Source organism: Furipterus horrens, unplaced genomic scaffold (assembly GCF_987537825.1).
Source record: "Furipterus horrens unplaced genomic scaffold, mFurHor1.1.pri manual_scaffold_12, whole genome shotgun sequence".
NCBI lineage: Eukaryota > Metazoa > Chordata > Mammalia > Chiroptera > Furipteridae > Furipterus > Furipterus horrens.
Genome location: NW_028327182.1, coordinates 42991153 through 43013464, shown reverse-complemented (window position 1 = coordinate 43013464; position 22312 = coordinate 42991153). Strand labels below are relative to the sequence as shown.

General features: G+C 35.6%; 1 protein-coding gene across 3 annotated transcripts in view; it reads right to left on the bottom strand.

Moving 5' to 3' along the window:
* Positions 1-3736: 3736 nt before the first annotated feature.
* Positions 3737-22312, bottom strand: part of WBP4 (WW domain binding protein 4) — a 29050-nt gene continuing 10474 nt past the window's right edge. For all 3 annotated transcript variants that reach the window (XM_090258680.1, XM_090258679.1, XM_090258678.1), the window contains exons 6-10: positions 20663-20709; positions 19899-19974; positions 17819-18012; positions 15000-15163; positions 3737-4083 (exon numbers count right to left, since the gene is read on the bottom strand). In XM_090258680.1, the coding sequence (XP_090114806.1) occupies positions 3876-4083; positions 15000-15163; positions 17819-18012; positions 19899-19974; positions 20663-20709 (689 nt within the window). In that variant the 3' untranslated portion in view covers positions 3737-3875. The remainder of the gene's footprint in view (positions 4084-14999; positions 15164-17818; positions 18013-19898; positions 19975-20662; positions 20710-22312) is intronic.

Here is a 22312-nt window from a genome sequence, read left to right as displayed (position 1 = left end):
AGTCACAGGATGTCTTTAAGATCCTGAGGCCTGAGCAGTCAGAGACTGTAGGCACCAGTGAGTCCAGCTCACTGCTCGGATCTTGATTTCCAGCATCAATAAGATCACCTATTCTTCCACATTTTTACAAACATTGACAAATTATTTGATCTCTGGTAATTTGATTGGTAAAAAAAAAAGACTCCCAGTTGTACTTTTATCTGCATTTCCTTTTCTGCTCATTTTTTCATTTATTTACTAAACAAATATTAAATGCTTACAATGTGCCATGTATTTATGATGTGTGAACAAAACAGACAAAACTCTTACCCAAAGGAAGCTACATTTCAAGAAATGTGTAGGCCACCCTGACTGCTGTGGCTCAGTGAATTGGGTATCTTCCTACAAGCTGAAATGTTGCTGGTTTTATTCCCAGTCAGGGCACATGCCTGGGCTGTGAACCAGGTCTCTGGTTGGGGGCATGCGAGAGGCAACTGATAGATGTTTCTCTCCCTCTTTTTCTTCCTCCTTCCCCCCACCCAAAAACAAATAAAATCTTAAAAGAAAAAATGTGTAGGATCCATAGGGAGAAAACAACAGAATTCAGACATAAAAGAACTAAGTGAAAGATGACCTGGCTGGTGTGGCTCAGTTGGTTGGACATCGTCATGCAAATCAAAAGGTTGCAGGTTTTCCAGTCAGGGCACATGCCTAAGTTGGGGTTTGGTCTCTAGTAGGGGCGTGTATGAAAGGAAATTGATGTATCTTTCTCTCTCCCTCCCTTTCCCTCTCTCTCAAACCAATAGGCACGTCCTTGGGTAAGGATAAAAAAATAAGTGAAAGACAATGTTGATAGAAGAATCGATGTCAGGAAGAGGACAATTATTAGGTATGGTATGACATCAAACAACCTTTTTGGGGAAAGGCACAGGTGGCAAAGTGGCAAAATGTTACTTGAAGTAATGAATGGATAGGAACATTTTGAAACAGAAACATAGGATGAGGATATCTGCTTTATCAGATATACTATATACTATAAAAACACAATAGTGAAATCAGTGTGTAACAGCACAGTGACAACTAGAAACAAATTTATTTTATATATGCCTATATATAAACAATACCATACTAGTTTACTATATATAAGTACCATACTAGTTTATGTATTAACTTTATTTTTATTGACACTATTACAGTGTTCCTGTTTCCCAGCTCTTTGCCTACCTCCACCCACTCCTACCGTCCTTTCCCTCTGGCCATCACCACACTGTTATCTGTGTCTATGAGTTATGCATATATATTCTTTAGCCAATCCCTTCACCTTCTTTCATCCATCCCCTCAACCCCCCGCAACCAACAGCTGTCAGTCCATTCCATGTATCCATGCCTCTGCTTCTATTTTGTTCATCAGTTTATTAGATTCCACATGTGAGGTCATATGGCATTTGCCTTTCTCTGACTGGCTTATTTCACTTAGCATAATAATCTCCAGGTCCATCCATGCTGTTGCAAAAAGTAGGAGTTCCTTCTTTACAGCCATGTTCTACTCTATTATGTAAATGTACCATAACTTTTTTATCCACTCGTCTACTGATGGACACTTGGGCTGCTTCCAAATCTTGGCTATTGTAAATAATGCTGCTGTGAATATATTCTTTCAAATTTGTGTCTTGAGATTCTTAGGATATATTCCCAGAAGTGGGATAATTGAGTCAAAAAGCAATTCCATTTTTTATTTTTTGAGGAGATTCCATACTATTTTCCATAGTGACTGTACCAGTCTGCATTCCCACCAACAGTGCACTGGGGTTTCCTTTTCTCCACATCCCCATCAGCACTTGTAAGTTTGTTGACTTACAGACATATGAAAAAGTGCTCAACATCACTAATCATCAGAGAAATGCAAATTAAAACCACAATGAGGTATCACCTCACACCTGCCAGAATGGCATAGTATTTTATAGTTTTTCAATACTTAAAAATCAGGTAGAGTTGTTCCCACAGTATAGTTTTCAGAATTTACAAAAACTGCATTAGTAAATAAAAATCACTTTTGGCCATTTGGATCATGCTTCTTTGAATAGCATTTCATCCAGAGTGAACCTCCTAGATCTAGATGTCCTAATGGTTACCCAGACACACCCAGTGTTTAACATGTTTAAGGAAGGGGGCCCCTTCAGTGGTCATGGGGGAGGGCAGCAGAGATTATTTGGACTTGGAAAAATTATTTCACTATTATTTGGATTTTTATACTTATAATAAAATATATAACTTATAATCTCCCACCTATATATATAGAAAATAATAAAAAAGTAAATGCAGAAATATCAAATGCTTAATATATTAAAAAAAAAACAAACCTCTAAGTTGATAGATTCTCTTAATTCTTTCAAGCAAATAGAGAAGTACTATTTTTTATAATTTGATTTACTAAGATTTTTGTATTTATCAAGTCTTTCCTGAACAATCCTTAAAACCAGTTTAAGGAGATTTACCTCCAAACTTCCAAGAATATTACTGTCTTATTAAAAAGGTAAAGTAGTTAGTTTAAAGAATGCATCAAAGAGAAACACTTTACATAATGAGATGTGGCTTTAAAAGTGTCTTCAATTGTGTGTTTTGTATAAGCTAAATGTGGGCAAAATATAGCATCATTCCATTTGATACTTACCATCTTTTCCGCAACAAATTAAATTATTTAGCTAGATGACAAATGGGCTGGCTATACAGAATCTAAAATACGTCTCTATAATGCTATGCATTCATGAAAATACCCAAGTAAATTCAACAAATGGAAAAACAAATCTCCAAAAATTATATCGCCAACGCTAATTTGACTCTGATCAGTATTGAAAAACAAAATTAATTTATTCTTTCATAAAGTTTCTAGTAAGCTTTCATTTCCTTACATGTACACTAGTAACCTTAAAAAGACAAATATTTACTACCAAATGTTAAATACTGTATAATTTATAAAAATATAATTTTAAGAATTAGGAGTAACAAAGAGCGGTATCTATTTCAAATTAAGAAATTGACCCAGAAAACAGGAAATTTCTAATTTGTCTAAGGGAACACTAAAAACTTTTACTGAAGCCAGAGACCTTACTATTTCTGTTCAAGTCTTCATCTACATAGTTTTAAATAAACCTTAAAAAACATTTTCTACTACATATAAGTAAAGCTGATAAATAGAGTATATGACTTGGGGGAAAAAGGACTATGCTAGAAGGTGAAGTTATGAATAGGGATATGTCTGATCTTTATATCCTCAGTTCTTAGCATAATACCTAGCTCGAAGTAAAAATGCTTAGGCAATGGTTATTACCTTAAACTGAACTGGGCAACTATACATTTGCATGTGTGGTCCAATTAGCACTCTACCTGAGCTGTAGTCCTTATTCTTGGTCCTTGACTTTAAATGAGTAACATAGCTAATATGCATACACTTCCTACATTAGCCTTTTGACAGGATTCTCAGAACTGAATCCATCAATGGGCTATGAATCTTCTCTTATGTAGTCTGACTCTTATTTCTTGGATAACAGTTAATATCAGTGTACGAAAGTAATGCATTTTCAGTGCAGGATAAAATGGAATAAAGGCCTTGCTTTTCCAGGTTTTAAATAACAGATACATAGCATCTTATATTATGACAATTAGTAATTTTTAGACATTGAACATAATATACTGTAATACAATGCAATGTGGTAGGCTTCCATTTTAGGAACAAAAATAAATTTCACATGGAAAAAGATTTATTTTAAATTCATTAAATATATTTAGACTAAATCTAAGTTTTTACCGCTAAAGTATTTAGAAATAACACAGAGAAGCTTTTAAGATGTGTAGTCTCCATTCTGTCCAAAAATAATGTTCAAAAAGCTCTTTTCCAATTATTGATCATCACCTCGTTGTCTTAAATTTCTAGATTTTCCATTTTCAATTCTTCTCTTTTTGAAGACTGGGGCCACTCCATCTGCCATGACTCCAAGAGAAGTGACTGTTTTTTCTTTAAAAACCATTTTGGGTTCCCCGCCAACATCAGCTTCTAAAGATACATATTCATTTTCAGTGCTTGGAAGTTCCAAATCTACCTCCTCACTGGAATAGAAAGTAAAAATAAAACCATTACTTGACAGAGTAAGACAAACTTTCACATAACCAGTGGGTCCACCAAAATCCTAAGATCTTCTTTTTAATGAGAATAAGTTAGTCATTCTGAAGTAAGAAACTATTTTAAAATACGTTATTTAAGATACTGAGCAATTATTTAGGTGGACACATCATGAAAAGTCCCATCTATTCTTAAAAAAAAAAAAAAGACTTTATTTAATTTTAGAGAAAGGGGAAGGGAGGGGAAAAGAGAGGGAAACATCTTTCAGTTGCCTCTAGGTTGAGGTGTGTATGAGAGGCAACAGACTGATGTTTCTCACATTAGTGTTTCTCTTTCTTTCTCCTTCCTTTCCCCTATCTCTAAAAATAAATAAATAAATTTAAAATCTTAAAAAGAAACCCAGCCAAAAATACAAGATGGTGACCCTGGCTAGGTAGCTCAGTTGGTTAGAGCATCATTCTGATATGCCAAGGTTATAGGTTCGATACCCAGTCAGAGCACATACAAGAAACGATCAATGAATACATAAATAAGTGGAACAAATCAATGATTTTCTAAAGAAAAAAAAAAAGTATATACACAATGCCAGTACATTCAAAACTGATACAATGCTGAATGTAAACTGTAATGGAAAATTAATAAAATGAGACATACTGAAAAAAAACCAACAATTAAGATGGATTTGGAAATATGTATATTACTCTAGATTTAAATAAACTGAATTCTCCAATCAAATGGCACAGTGACTGGATTGATTAAAAAAATAAGATTAAAAAATAAATAAATAACCAACCTATGTGGTCTACAAGAGACTCACATCAGATCAAAGGATACACCTAAGGCTCAAAGTAAAGAGATGGAAAAGTATATTTCATGTAAGTGGAAACCAAAAGGGAGCAGGGGTAACTATACTTAGACAAAGCAGACCAAGCCAAAAATAAAAATAAGAGACAAAGAAGGTCATTATACTATAAAGATAAAGGGGTCATCAAGAAATAATACTTGTAAATATGTATGAACCCAACATCAGAACACCTAAACATAGTAAGCAAATACTAACTGATCCAAAAGGAGAAATACACAGCAATACAATAATAGTAGGGGACTTCAATATACCACTTTCAACACTGGAGAGCATCCAACAGAAAATCAACAAAGAAAGTTCTGGCCAAGATGAAGGCGTAGGTAGATACACTCCATCTCCTTGCACATCCATAAAAAGGATTACATCTACCTCAAAACAAAAAACAACCAGAACTACCAGTGAATCAAATTACATGGAAGTCCAAAAAACAAAGATGTAATGAATACTCATCCAGAGAGGTAGAAGAGGCAGAGCTGGGGAGCAGGGGCAAAAAGAACATGGTGTGCTGGTGGTGGCAAGGCAGTGGCTGCAGCTGGCTGGCAGAATGAGCAGTCACACATTATAAACTCCGGGAGGAACACCTGGGGAGTGACCCCAGTCACAGGCCAGACCAAGCAGCTCATGGTTCCAAGAATGGGAAAATAAAGCCCCACTGCTTCTGGCTATGAACACCAGTGGGATTGGGGCAGGAGAAGAAACTGTTGGTATCTCAGGAAAGTCCGTATTGAGGGCCTCCACAGTCCTAGAAGTAGGAAAACCCACTCACTCTGGGAACCAGCACCAGGGCAACAGCTAGAGGGGTGCCAGGCACACAGCGGGTGAAATGACTGATAAAAGGGCGAGTGCCAAGCAAGCTGCATTGTTCCTTCTCTGACCCCTCACACACATACAGCGTCACAAGGCTGAAACCTATTGCCCAGAACTGACAATACCTAAGGTTCTGCCCCTTAAACATAACAAGTGTGACAGCTCTACCTAATACACAGAGGCAAAGACAGAGGCTGTCAAGTGGAGGACACAGAGAAATATGGCCCAAAAGAGGGAGCAGATCAAGGCTCCAGAGGGAGAACTAAGTGAGGAGGAGACAGTCAACCTAAAAGGCACAGAATTCAAAACACTGGTGATAACAGGGCTCAGAGAAATTAAGTACAGCAAATGCATAAGGGAAAAAGTGCAGGCTACACTAAGTAAAATGAAGAAAAATCCACATGAAACCGATAGTGAAGGGAAAGAAGCCAGGGTTCAAATCAATGTATTGGGACATAAGGAAGAAATAAACAGTCAACCAGTACAGAATGAAGGAACAAGTGCTCAAGAATAAATGAGGAGAGCCTTAGGAAACGTCTGGACAACTTTAAACGTACCAACATCTGAATCATAGGGGTTCCAGAAAGAGAATAGGAAGAGCAAAAATTGAAAACTTATTTGAAAAAATAATGAAGGAAAACCTCACTTATTTAGTGAAGGAAACAGACATACAAGTCCAGGAAGCACAGAGAATCCCGAACAAGCTAGACCCAAAGAGAACCACACCAAGACATCATAATTAAAGTGCTAAAGGTTAAAGATAAAGCAAGGACCTACAACCCAGATTACTCTATTCAAGAAAGCTATCATTTAGAATAAAAGGGTACATAACGTGCTTCCCAGACAAGATAAAGCTAAAGGAGTTCATCATCACCAAGCCCTTATTATATGAAATGTTAAAGGGAAGCATTTAAGAAAAAGATGGTCAAAATTATGACCCTTAAAATGACAACAAACACAACTATCAATACATTAATCTAAAAAACAAAAACTAAGGAAACAACTAGAACAGGAACAGAACCATGGATATGGAGATAATATGGAGATCATATGGAGGGCTACCAGCAGGGAGGGGGTGGGGGAATGGTGGGGGAAATACTACAGCAATCAAGAAGAGTAACTAGTAGGTACAAAATAGATGGGAACGTTAAGAATAGTAAATGGAGAAGCCAAAGGACTTTTATGCATGACCCATGGACATGAATTAAGGGTGGGCAGATTGCTGGAGGGAAGGGAGGTATCGGGTAGAGGGAGGCAAAGGGGGAAAAAAACTGGGATAATTGTAATAGCATAATCAATAAAATACACTTAATAAAAGAAAAAGAAGAAAATCAACAAAAAAACATTGGATTTGGAATATACTGCATATAAATAGACCTAATAAACATATACAGAACATTCCATCCAAAACCAGAAAATACATTCTTCTCAAGCACACATGGAACATTCTCCAGGATACATCATATGATAAGTTATGAAGGATTCTTAGCAAATTCAAGAAGATGAAATGATAACAAGTATCTTTTTGAGCGGAATAGTAAGAAACTAGAAATCAGTAATAGAAGTAAAGCTGAAAATTTCAAAATATGTGGAAATTAACACACTTCTGAACATTTATGTTAGAGGAAAGCAAAAGGAAATAAAAACATTTTCAAAAAAATGAAAATGGAAACACTATATCAAAACCCACAGAATGCTACAAAAGTGGTTCTAAGGCAGGGGTGGGGGTTAAGAGGGATAAACACCTACAGTAAAGAAAAAAAAAAAAAACCTCAAACAACTTAATTTTAGACCTCAAGTAACTAGAAAAAGAACAGCTCAAATTAGCAGAAGGAAGAAAATAACAAAGATCAAAGTCGAAATAAATGAAACAGAGACCAGAACGATAGAAAAGATTAAGAAACTCAAGAGCTGGTTTATTGAAAAGAAAAACAAAACTGGCAAACCTTTAGTGAGACTAAGTAAAATGAGGAGACTCAAATAAAATCAGGAATGAAAGAGGAGACACTACAACTGATAACACAGAAACATAAAGGATAATAATATCCGTTATGTCAACAATTATATGCCAACAAGTTGGATAATCTAAAAAAAAAGGATACAACGTAGCAAAACTCAATTATGATGAAATAGAAAATCTGAGCTTATAACAGCTAAGGATATTGAACCAGTAATCAAAAAACCCTCAACACAAAAAGCCCTGGACCAGATAGTTTCACTGGTCAATTCTACCAAACATTTAAAGAATTAACACCAATAACCCTTCAACTCTTCCAAAAAATTGGAGAGAAGGGAACACTCCCAATCTCATTTCCAGCATTATCCTGATATCAAGCCAGATAAGGTCAACACAAGAAAAGAAAACCGTGGTAATATCCCTGATGAACATAGATGCAAAAATTCTCAACAAAATATTGGCAAACGGAATTCAACAACACATTAAAAGGATCATACATTAAAACAAAATGGGATTTAACTTTCGGATGCAAGGATTCAACATTTGTAAATCATTTATGATATACCACACTGATACAGTGAAATATGAAAATTATATGATCATCTCAACCAATGGAGAAAAAGTATTTGATAAAATACATCCTTTTATAATAAAAATGCTCAATAAATTTGGTATGGAAGAAACATAGCTCTATATTACAAAGCCATATATGACAAACCACAGCCAACATCATACTCAATGGAGAAAGACTCATTTTCCTCTAGGATCAGGAACATAACAAGAGTGCCCACTCTCACGACTCTTATTTAATATAGTACTGAAAATCCTAGCCAGAGCAATCAGGAAAGGAAAATAAAAGACATCCAAATTAGAAATAAAGAAGTAAAACCATTTGCAGATGATATCTTATGCATGGAAAATCCTAGAGACTCTACAAAACAACAACAACAACAAAAACCCAAACAAAAAAACCCCTGTTAACCAATGAATTCAGTAATGCTGCAGGATACAAAATTAACACAGAGAAATCAACTGTATTTATTATACTCTTAACAACAAATCACCTAAGAAAGGAATAAAGAAAACAATCCCATTCACAATAACATCATAAACAATAAAATTCTTAGTGATGAATTTAAGGAAGGAGGTGAAAGGTCTGTACAAAATTGTAAGACATTGATGAAAAAATTAAAGGAAACATAAACAAGTAAACTTTCATGGATCAGATAAATTAAGACTTAAAATATCCACACTACTTAAAGCCATTTGTAGATTCAATGCTACAGCGATCAAAATTCGAGTGGCATTTGTCACAGAAACAGAAAAAATAATCCTATAATTTATATGTAACCACAAAAGTTCCCATATGGCTAAAAGAATCCTAAGAAAAACAAAGCCAGAGATATCACATAACCTGATTTCACACTGTACCATAAAGTTATAGTAATCAAAACAGTATGGTACTGACAGAAATAAACACATAGACCAATGGAACAGAAGTGAGTGCCCAGAATCAAGTCCTCACATATAGGGTTAATATTGACAAGGGAGCCAAGAATATTCAATAGGGAACGTATATTCTCTTCAGTAATTTGTGTTGGAAAAAGTGAATAAACACATGTAAAAGAATAAATCAGGATCTTGAAGAGATATCTACATAGCCATGTACATTGCAGCATTATTAACTAGTGATTTCTTTTAAACTTTCTAATCCCAGAGGAATTATTAACTAATCCAGAACATTAAAAAAGGGAAACCTACTTAATTTATTTTATTTAGCATAAGTGTAATACCAAAACCTGAAAAAGACATAACACATTTTACAAAGAAAAATAAACTACAGGCTACAATTTCTCATCCTGTTCCCCACATCCAAACTATAACTATTGAAATATACCAAAATCAATTTCTGATAATAGTTCTTGAAAAAAATCTAGAAATAAAGGACACTTCCTTAACATAATAAAGATGACATAACAGGCTTAAGATCTATTATAGCCAATAGTCAATATAATCCTCAATATAAATTTTAGAGATATTTCCACTGAAATGAGAAACAAAACATAAATGCCCACTATTACCACATAACAATGGATTTGAAAATCTAACTAAAATGAATGGAACATGAAATAAATAGGGAGTAAAGTCAAAAGAAAAAAAAATCACAAAATATTTGCAAACAAATATCATGTGGAAAATTCAAGGCCCAAAAGAATAAGTCTTATAAGTAACAAAATAACTCAGCAGCACAACTGGACACATAAGGTTTTTCATACCATAATTACTGTTAAAGAAATAATAGAAAAAATGGATTAAATTCACATTTGGGGAAAAAAAGCAAAATATGTTAAAATTTATTCATATACTTAATAAACACATACTAAGCACCTATTATGTGGTAAGCATTGTTTTTAGTTCTGGGGTTACAGCAGTGAATCAATGAGTCTAAGTGGCTACCTAGCTTACATTCAAGAAATGCAAATGTGACACCTACATAGAGGCAGTTACAAAAACTAATCATACACATGACTTGAGTAAATGAGACATACAATGTTTTCAGATGGAAATCTGGAACACTCAAAACATGCCACTTTTTTGCTGAGAAGGTCCAATGGAAGACGAACTTTCAGAAACTGCTAATGGAGTATAAATTAGTATGCTTTTTTGGAAAGAAATCCAGCACTGTGTATCAATATTTTCAAAAGGCTCCTAACCTTTAAACAGGTATTCTATTTCTAGAAATAAAAATGGGTACAGAGTAATATATCTGTGTAATAAGAGTAAGTTATAAAAACAGATAGTGTAGAAATAACCTAAATGTCAATAGAAAGGGAAAGGCCGAGTACAATCAATGCACATCTAAATGATTAAATTTTATATAGCAACTAAACATAAAATATTAATAAAATAGGGTATTTAATGTTACATAGGGAAAAAGGTAGAACCTGGAGAAAATACTTCAAAATGTTACTATATTATTTGTGGGTAACTGAGTAAGTTATTCTTATGCCTTTTTTTATTATCAAAAGTTTTCTATAATAAACATGTTATTTTTAGAGGAAAAAACCTTAAAAATTTGGCTAATCTACTTAGAAAGTCATACACAATCCATCATATATTAAACTGGCTGAGTGGTTAAAACTTAATGAGGATGGCATTACAATATTGTTTTCAAAGGAAAAAAGTACTCAGAATCTGAGAAATCTTAACTTTGAAGCACTAAATCAGCTTTGAAACACTGATATAGTAGGACCATCTTCCAATTGTAAGTCACTTATGAAGTCACTTTGGGCTCAGGTAATGCAGTCTATTACTTCTGCAATTGCAACTTCAATATACAAAGTCAATGTGCTCATCATGGTGCCTGGCACTATGCAGTATTAAATACCTATTTCCTGATATTTCATTAAATTATAATTTTAACATTTCAAAATAGTAACTTTTGACTTTAAATAACTTTTCAATTATAGCTGACATACATATTAGTTTCAGTTGTACAATCTAGTGATATTATGTAACTTAGTAAGTGATCATCCCAATAAATCTTGTACCCATCTGTCACCACCATACAGTTATTACAATATTACTGACTCTATTCCCTATGCTGTAATTCACATCCCCATGATTATTCTGTAACCGCCAATCTACTTTTTAATCCCTTCACCTTTTTCATGAATCCCTACAATACCCTCTATTCTGGCAACTGTCAAAATATCCTCTGATCAATGACTGTTTCTATTGTTTTTTAGATTCGTTTGTTGATAATATGTATTTATTGACATTTTATTAATATTTTAAATATTTTTTCCCCCTTTTTCTTCTTAAAGGAAAGCCTTTAACATTTCATGTAATACTGGTTTGGTGATGATGAACTTCTTTAACTTTTTTTTGTTTGGAAAGATCTTTCTCTGTCCTTTGATTCTAAAAGAGCTTTTGCTGGGTAATCTTGGTTGTAGGTCTTTGCTTTTCATCTCTGAATATTTCTTGGCAATCTCTTCTGGCCTCAAAGTTACTGTTGAAAAATCGGCTGATAGTCTTATGGAAGCTCCCCTGTAGGTAAGTAACCGCTTTTTACTTGCTACTTTTTAAAAGATTCTGCCTTTAACATCTGGCAGTTTATTATGTGTCATTGGTGTGGGCTTGGTGTTTATCTTGTTTGGCATTCTCTGTGCATCCTGGACTTGTATGTCTATTTACTTCACCAAGTTAGGGAAGTTTTCTATCATTTTTTTCATACATTTTCAATTCTTTGCTCTTTCCCTCCTTCCAGCACCCCATAACATGAATGTTGGTATGCTTCATGTCCCAGAGGCTCTTTATACTATCCTTATTTTTCGGGTTCCTTTTTGTTTTTTGGTGTTCTGATTGGGTGTTTTCTGCCTCCTTATCTTCCAAACCTCTGCTTCATCTATTGCACTGTTTCCCTGTAATATATTCTTCATTTCTGACTGGTACTGTTTTCTAGTTCCGTTTTTGTTTCCTATATCTTTGTTGAAGTTAGAAGTTCATCTACTCTTCCCCCAAGTTGACTGAGCATTCTTATAGTGTTTTGAGCTTTGCATGTAGATTTCTGGTCTGCATCCTGCCCCCCACTCCCATTTTCTGGAGTTTAGGTCTATTCTTTCATTTGGGCCATGTTTGTCTCATTTTGGCTGTCTCCCTGTGTTTGTTTCTATATCTTAGGTAGAGCTGCTATGTCTCCTGGGCTTGGTAGAGTGGCCTCATGCAGTATGTGTCCTGTGGGAAGCAGTGGCACAGCCTACTCATTCACCTGGTTTGTACACTCCAGGTGCACCAACTTTCCATCACTGTTATATCCTCCTGTTGTAGTTAAGCCTTGATTGCTGTTGGTACATCAATAGGAGGGATTTACCCCTAGGCTGATCAGCTGCAAGGATTAGCTGTCACCATGGTGGAGGATCATCTCCACATGGACCCACCCCATAAGAGCAGAAATTGTTTCAGTGGGGCTCTGGTAATGAGTCTGCCTCTTGAGCATATCATGTGTGGTGGTATTTTGACATGGTCTGATGCTGGCTCCTCTGGGTCCTCCAGAAAGGTGCAGGCTAACGTCAGCCATGGCCTGTGCTCTGCCTGGGGCCACCTGGCATGAGCTACAAAGGGATCTGTAGGTGACTGCTACTTGGTTTGGAGATGTCCAGGTGAGGCCAAGCTGTGAACCAAGTCCCACTGCTGCTAGTGCTGGGCATGGGTCCACTCAGTGAGGTGTGTGGCACGCTCAGGCCAGATTCTGTTTGAAAATTTTAGGACAGGATGAAAGTATGAGCCAAGATATGTTGTTCATATGGAAAAGCCACTTTAAAACAGCTTGAGTTGGCCTGCAAGTTGGGTGGAGCAGGGTCTCAGGGAATCCCTAGGACAGGACGAATGGTAATAGATTGATGGAGACACAGATATGGCGCCCACCTGCCGGATCTGTGGTGGGAGGGCTCAGAAAAGAATCAGTGGCCTCTGTCAGCACTTCTTTCTGGGAGAAAGCTTCTCCTCAGGCTCTTACCCTGATGGCTTTTGAGCTGCTGCCCCAGTGCTGGAGCTCAGTGTGAGTGAGTCTGATTGTGTGTGGGGCCCTTTAAGAGGAACTCCTGAGACTCCAGCAGCCCTCTTCTCATTCAGCCACAACCCCCGCTGGTTTTTACTGCCAGAAGTTATGGTGGCTTCTCTTCCTGGCACTGGAACCCTGGGCTGGGACGCCTGGTTTGGGGTTGAAACAGCTGGATCCTTAGGGGGGACCTCTGCAGCTGAGGCATCCACACCGATTTTTATCTGCCACATGTGGGTATAGGATCTGGCCATTCTGGGTCTTCAGCCCTTGTACCAGTCCTGATGTGGCTTCTTCATATACTTAGTTGTAGTACTTCTGTTCAGCTAGATTTCAAGTTCTGAATACTGCTGGTTCTATAGTTTAGTTGTAATTTTGATGTGGTTGTGGAGGATTCAGGTACCACATTTACCTATGCCACATCATGACTGAAATCCATAACAGTAATATTTTAATAGCAGTTCCAAGTTATATTATGGTGGGTTATCCCTAGAGTATCAATTCTAATTAGAACAGCATACAAAGCTGTTCAAAACTTGCATTACTCTATCTTGTGAAAAAATATGACCTTTTCATAAAAATACAGTTTTAATAATAACTAATTTTCTTATAAAAGTATTGACAGAGCCCTGGACAGGTCGCTCAATTGTTTTGAGTGTTATCCTGTACACCAAAAGGTTGCAGATGCAATCCCCAGTCAGAGCACATACCTAGATTGCAGGTTTGATCCCTGATCAGGGTGCATATGGGAGGCAACTGATTGATATTTTTCTCTCTCTTAGCCTCTCTCCCTTCCTCCCTCTCTAAAGGTCAACAAAATGTATCTGTGGCTAAGGATTTAAAAAAAAAAAAGTCTCAACAGAGTAGTCATCTTATATTACCATTTCAAAGCATTAATGCTTTAGAGAATAATTGCTTAACTAAAGTTAACATCTCACCAACACACCGTGGCTTTTTTTTTTTTAATCCTCACCCAGGGATGTGTTTTTAATTGGTGAGAGAGAGAGAGAGAGAGAGAGAGAGAGAGAGAGAGAGAAAGAGAAAGAGAAAGAGAGAGAGAGATGAAGGGGTTGAGGGAGGGAGAGAGACAGAGAAATAGAAAGACAGAGAGAAAAACATCGATGAGTTGCTTCCAGTATGTGTCTCAACTGGGGCTCAAGCCCACAACCTGGGTATGTGCCCTGACCGGGGATCGAATCTACAACCTTTTGGTGTACTGGATGATGCTCAAACTAACTGAGCCACCTGGCCAAGGCACCAAGATGCTTTTTTAATTGATAAAATTATTAATTTTTGAAACATTTAAAAACTCTGGTTAAGCTTTGTCATAAGCCATTTTCAAGACAGCAACAGAGCTTTTTTCTTGCTTTTTGATGTATCATATGCAGCATTTAATATGCAGATATTTGTTTCTCTGACAGAATGATGGTGAGTGTGAGAATGCTCATATGTACATAATATGAGTGTGTGAACGTGTGGCTGACAAAAATGTCATGTTTTGATATGAATGAATACAATCATTAGCTTACTTTTTAAAATAATCAGTAACACATTTTAAAATATTAGAAAAAAATAAAAGCACTCTGGAAATAAAAAAGAAATGAGCTACACTTTTAATGAGCACTTTATCCTTTAAAGTAGTCATTATAATTTATTGAAGTAATGGAATATAAAATACTTCTAATAACAGTGGGATTACGTTTCAGATACTTACTGCGACTCAACTTCTTGTTTAATTTCTTGCCATTCTCCATATGGGTTTGATTTTTTATGAGCTTTGGATTTTTCTTCATTTGAAACTGATGAATTCTGCTCTTGAATATTTTTTCCTTTCTGGTTTTCTGGTTCAGTTCCTTCATCACTATTTTTATTTTTTTCCTAAAATGTCAAAATTAAGAAATAATACACTATCAAGACAGACAAAATTTCTTCAAAGGACTCTTATTATTGATTTCTAAATAATAATACATTAATTCACTTACTAGTTTAAATCTGCACATAACACAACAAATTACATAAAAAATGTACTGCTTGATTAGATTTTAAAAAGCCAAGGCTGCTTTTTAAAATGAAACATGATCTAGTTAATGTTCTACAGTTAAAGACACACGCTGGCCTTTTTTATCCTTTTTTCTCTTTTCTGCTTTCTCTTACTTACATAGCCAACATTAACCTTCCTTTATACTGTGCTCCTTTTGGATTTAATGCCATCTCTTTGGCCCCTTTTACACCCATTGTCTGTTTAAAGAACTCCCTCAAACTGATAGTCTTAACTGAAATCTGTCTTTATATTGAGTGTGTTGCCATAATTTTAGTGTCCTATACAACTGGTAGCTACGTAAAATTAGAAGGATACACACCCTGCAGGTACAAGCAGCTTCCATGGGAGACCCTGAGTAGGGGTGGTGCTTTTATAGCACCCCTTCATCTGGGATAACAAAACCCTGTGACCTAGTTTAGCAAGTGTACCATGAACTAGATTTTAGTCTCTTCGTAACTGCACAACTGTGGGTAGCAGTCCTGGGATACTGTTATGTTTGCAATTCTTTGAGTGGATATTAACTCATTCCCTCATGCTATTGGTATCATCGGACTAGGAGTCAGCATCCACTTTCTCTTAGCAATCTTGACTGCTTGCTGGCCATGACTTTTTTTAATAAAAATTTTTTTTTACTAAACTCATCCTTTTTACTCTGATCATCATGCAGTAAATGCCTCCTTTTCCAAGGCTCATAACACTACCTTCTATACAGTTCTCTTCCATTCCTCCTTCTATGATCTAATAACCTCTGGCCATTACTCTGTTTTCACTGATGACTGTGGCAACTTTGGCATTATGTTCTTTCTAGTCAAACTCTTATTGTCAATTTAGAGCTTAAAAATTCCCTAGTCTCAATTTTTGAGCTTTAAAACCTATGACTTTGGCCTTCACCATACAGGCATGCCTCTGAAATACTGTGGGTTCCTATCACAATAAAGTTAGTCTTGTAATCTTTTTGCTGGTGGAGAGTCTTTCTTTCATGTTTTGTAAAACATAACACATCCGTGAAGTGCAATAAAGCTAGGTATGTCTGTATTTAACCATCTAAATAGTATATATGATAGAATTTTAAGTAGTTCACCCTTGTTTATCTGTATTTTGTAATATTTTGTTTGAAATTAATACTATTTGTCCAGGGTTGAATGCTGGTTACCTAAACTTGACTATAAACATTGTGAGATGGCTACTACTGTAAGATCTTTGCTGTTGCTCCTCTACTAACTGGATACATCCCTCACCTGAAGTTCTACCAAGATTTATGGGGTAGGTAGAGAAATTTCAGGCAATGACAAGATCCTAGCTGTGACCTCAAAGTACCCTTGATATTCCTTCGCCTCTCAGGCTGGCAATCTCAACCATGAATCAACGCTTTGTGTCTTGTCTGCTTTGGCACCTGAGATCCTGAATGTTTCGGGAAAGATCATAAAAGCAGGACCAATACTCCATAAATCTGTTTTTACTTTCTCACCATGGCTGGACACTCAGCACCACCTGTCAATCTTCTTAGTTCATTCATTTCCTCTCCCATCCCAGCCAGTAACTATTTCCATCTATTAATGTCAAGCTCACCAAAGCTCCCCACTCAGCAAGCAATCTTGATTTCTATATGAATGAGTACAGTGAGACTAAATGGCATAACTCTTTCAATTTCTCCCTGATACCAACTCATCAGTAGTTCCATCTTCTTATAGGAAATGAAAACCTTACCTTCTTACAGAAAATGAGTTTATGCCTTATTCAAGACCAACCTATCCACCAACCCTTGTTGGTATCCCCTTTCTACCTCCTTTGGGGTCCCTCTCAACAAAAACATCACCACCACAAAGCTCTCATGATTAAGAGTCAACATGTGGCCAACATCCTATCATCTAATTTCTACTTTCATTTCATATCCAAACCATACATACTACATAATGAACCACTTTTTGTCCCCCTGTAATCTGAGTTCTGCCATCCAAAACTGGTGAAACTGCTGGGAGGGGATCAAAGACTTCATTACTGCAAAATTCAATGGGCATTTTCTTTTTGGGCCTAATTAATCTTTGATGCTCTCAATTCCTTTCCCTTCTGGGATATTAAATTCTTCTGCTTCTTTACATACCTTTCTAGTTACTCTTTTCTCATCCAACCTAGTGGGCTCCTCCTTCTCTGCCTGTCATTTAAATGTTTAATGTTCTCTTAGGTCATTTTCCTAGATTACTGCAGCCATTCTGAGACATAAATTATTATGTTGATGATACTCAAATAGCATTTGTGGCCTAGACATTTAGACTTGCATGTTCAGACAGCCCTCTCACTGTTACAGAGGCATCTCAAGCTTAGGAGGTCTAAAAATAAATTTATTGTCTTACTACCAAATAGATAACAATAAATAGTACAACTGTTTACCCAATTGCCAAAATACAGGTCTTGGTTTTATATCTAACTTAAGAAAGTCTGTAGAGCTTTTTATAAAATGATAAACTTTTATAAAGAATAAATCTAGAACCTACCTTAAACTTTATTTTCAGCTTTGGTGTTTCTGTAGAGACCTCTATCTTTTCTGCTTCCTGTTCCCCGTCAGAATCACTATGCGAATCTGATGATTTGGATTCTTCTAGGTTGCCAAGTGACTTTTCACTGACTTTACTAGAAAGTAGATCGCCAGAGTGTGGAATGAAATCATCAGGTTTTTCCCATCTGGATTCTGTTCAACACATTTTAATAGTCATGTTATTTGGTTACCAATTCAAAACAGAAGTAATTCCCAATACAATGCTGCCTGTCACTTATACTATTAAATGACAACACTGCGTATATTTCACACTATCACCTGATCAAGGAAATAATAAATTTTGTAAGCTTTTGCTCTTGTAGCTTTCAGAAATTTATTTCAAACAATTTTGATTCACTAGATATATCAACTACAGCCCCAATGGAAAGAACTAAGCCAATACTTTCTAAGGACTACCACAATTTAACTGACACCAATTTCAAAAAATGTATGTATCAATGAGCACACATCAGATTTCCTGGAATTTTTTACCACAAAGTTTTCCTGGGTTCTTTACAAAGTAAAATCATACTGTAAAAAATCTAAATGAATGTAATTTTTAATTTTTATAGTAAAAAAACAAAACAAAAACAACAAAAAAACCTCAATTGAACTCTACTGCCACCCAATGGTTTACTGGGCTTTTAGTAAAATGATAGCATTTCTAATTATCTTGCAGTTATTCTCTTTTTAGTTTAATAAAAGAGAAAGTGACCCTAAAATTCATTGTTCAACTGCGACAGTTTTAAGAACAGAGGGGCTCTATTAATAGCAATACTGATCCAGACAAAAACCGAAACTGTTGAGGACAAATCAATACATATACTCCCTTATTAATATAGGGTACTTTCAAGCACTAATGAACAAATACTACTTTTCTTTGTCTCTATTTAATATAAATAACAAAATAACTTTCAGGAAATAAACAGGCACTATTTTGGGAACTTTACAGACATCTGATTCTCATGACCTCCCCAAAATACATGATCGTCTCTATTTTACTTGAGCAACTATAGGCTCAATACCTGCCCACAATCATATAGTTTATAGGGAAAGATGCTGGTCACCTAGCTTAGATCTAACTCCAGAGCTACATTATATATTACTTAATCTCTATAAAGATTCAGTACCTCAAGTTAACTGAGATGGAACTATTGCTGTCATTGGGAAGGTCAGGTATCTACTTAGGAGTTTAAAAGGCCCTTTCCTCCTAAAAGGTTTAATGCTATGTAGAGGACTTAGCAAAACAAAAACTTGCTGAAGTTACACCAATATTATAGCTATTTTGGTAAGTTTAACTACAGAAGAAATCAAGCACAATTAACTGAAAGCAAATTTTAATTTGAAAACATAATTAGGTAATAAGATTTAGGCATATTTTATAAATATTTACATAACTGAAATATTATTAAACTGGCAAAGTAAAAATCTGACAATCTCAACCACTGCTAAAACAGCATGAGTTTTGTTTTTTAAAAAAGGAAAAGGCAAGTTGAATTAGGTCATCTCTAAGGTACTTTCCAAGGTTATGATTACATTTCTAAAATAATCATGATAAAAATCAGTAATGGTAGAAAAAGTAAAAATGACTCAACTTTTAAAATGTTTGAATGCATGCCCTGGCTGGCATGGCTTAGTTGGTTGGAGCATTGACCCATGCCACTAGTTTGCGGGTTCGATCCCCAATTGGTACGTGTATGGGAGGGAACCAATTGATGTTTCCCTCCCTTCCTCTCTTCCTAAAAGCAATGAGAAAATGTCCTCGAGTGAGGATTAAAAAAAAAAAAAAAAAAAAAAAGTGACTGCAGCATCACTTGAGAATTACAATGTGTAGAACAGTATACTATATATAGAAATCCTTTTGGCTTTTCCATTGTATTAATGTTTTTAAATTACAAAAAACAAATACACACTTGCTGTAAAAATAAGTTTATCACTATATGTACTAAAATTCCCTAGTTCAGATGATTCATCAGAAGGCTAATAAGCAGTTTCAGATACAATTTTAGATAGTTAAGATAACCAGAGGTAATACTTACCTCCTGTTTCTGTATTATAATAATAGCTATAACCATCTTCACTTAAACCTTCTACCCAAACAGTCTTCACTGCTGTCTAAAGAGAAGAAAAACCACATGAACTGAAAGCAATGTGGTTATATATTAGATAAGTAAGGCAGAATTAGCCACCTTTTCCTTTCCTTTTGAAACCTGGGAGTTAGGGGTAGTGGTACAAATTACCACCCAGAAGCCTGGTTTATGTTAATTATAAGCCAACCTTCAGGAAGAGAATGTCTCACCTCTGAAAGCTAGGAACAATTTTTCACAGATGGACAGGGGACATATAAATGGCAACTGGTATTTGTCTTGCAAGATTTTGGATAGACATCACTTTTAACCTACACCCAGACTTCTAACAAAAGAATTATAGAAAGAAAGAAACAAAGAGGTTGGGGAGGAGCTTATTTGAAAATAAATTTGCTTAGCCCTGACTGGTATGGCTCAGTGGGTAGGGTGTCCTCCCACAAATCGAAAGGTCACTGGTTTGATTCCCGGTCAGGGCATATGCCTGGGTTGTACACAAAGTTCCTGGTTGGGCGCATGCGAGGGGCAACCGATCAATTTCTTTCACACATCCATGTTTCTCTTGCTCTCCTCTTCCCTCCCTTCCCCTTTTTCTAAAAATAAATGAATAAAATCTTTAAAAAAAGAAAGTAAATTTGCTTAACAAAAGTCTAAAAAAACTCCAGAAGCTAATCACTTAAAAGAATAAAGCAAAGACACTATTAATGTACTTCAATTACCTTTTTTAAGTTTCCTTGAAATCCTTCAGGTTTCTCCCATTGAGAGGCTTAAAGCAAAATATATTAAATTTAGAAAACTTTTTGCTTAATAAAAAGTTCCAAAAAAAATTTAACTTGGCAAAATTTTATAAGCCATTCAATACATACAAAACACTAAGGTCTGAGTGATTATTTTATTCCTATGTAGTTCAAAACTGATTGTGATTCTAAAGATCTTAATAATCACAATAATACTTATAGCCTAAGATTTGCTTCATGATTAACGCTCTGATCTCATTTTCTGCCATTCTTAACTTCTTTTTCCTGGCTTTTTTTTCTAGCCATTCTTTGGATTTATGTACTATCCACCCATGTTACTTCTTGCTTTTTTCTTTCTCCTTGTGATCTCACATACTCCTACAAGTTAACACATTATCTATATTCCAAACTTCAAATTATCTTCGTAACTCCCAACTCTATTAATAATTAGTTACTGAAAATTGCCACATGAATATTCTATAGGTACCTCAACATAACCAAAAGTGAATTACTGTCTCACTTAAACTTACTGTTCCCATATTTCATATCTCAGTAAAGGGCACCGTCATCCTCCCAGCCCTCCATGATAGGGCCCTGATCTATTTTTTCAGTTTCTTTCTTCTACCATGACATCTTCAAAGAACCTGATGCTTTAACTCCACCAGATAAGTCTATTTCCCAAACTTTCAGACCTTTTTTAGTCATAGTGTTCTACCTATCTGGAATGCCTGCTGTACCCTCCTAACAAACTACGGCCAACTTTTTCAATCAAAATACTGATGGAGCCCTGGCTGGTGTGGCTCAGTGGACTGAGCGCCAGCCTGTGAATCAAAGGGTCGCAGGTTTGATTCCCAGCCAGGGAACATGCCTGGGTTGTGGGCCAGGTCCCCAGTTGGGAGTGCATGAGAGGCAACCACACATTGATGTTTCTCTCCCTCTTTTCCCTCTCTCTAAAAATAAGTAAATAAAATATTAAAAAAAAAACAAACCCAAAACACTGATGGAGTGCCTGCATCATGCCAGGCACTGTATTAAAAGTGCTAGGGATACAAATGGTATGATGACATCATTCCTGAAATCCTCGTTTTAACTTACCAGCTCATAAGTAATTTCTGTGATAATCTCTCAGATTCACAAAATCACAATTAATTCCTCACTATTTTGGCTCCCATATAATCTTAATTACATCTCTATTATATTATAGCTCTTTAAAATTCCTCCTTATTTCTGATACTAAATTTTATGTTTCTGGAAAATAAATGTGTAACAAATTCATTTATTTATGCCAGAATTTATATGAAATAAAAATTCCAAATACATTTAGTTTCAAAGGAAAATGAAAAAGGTGTTTTAGATAGCCTTAAGAAATAGCACTGTGTATTTTATTAGATATGGATATCCAAAACGTTAATAGGGGGAGCGCTGCTTTACTGGGTCAATCAAGATAGCTACACAAAAAGAAATCAATTTCTGGTTACCTGTCTGTTTTTTGATAGAAAATTTCTTCTACAGAATATTTTATTTTAAGAACCCCTGCAATTTGTGAAGTGGATCTGAAATACCTTAATTCCATATAGAATGCTTTATTTAAATGTAGTTCATTGTTTTAGAAGGTTTTATTGAGAAAATACA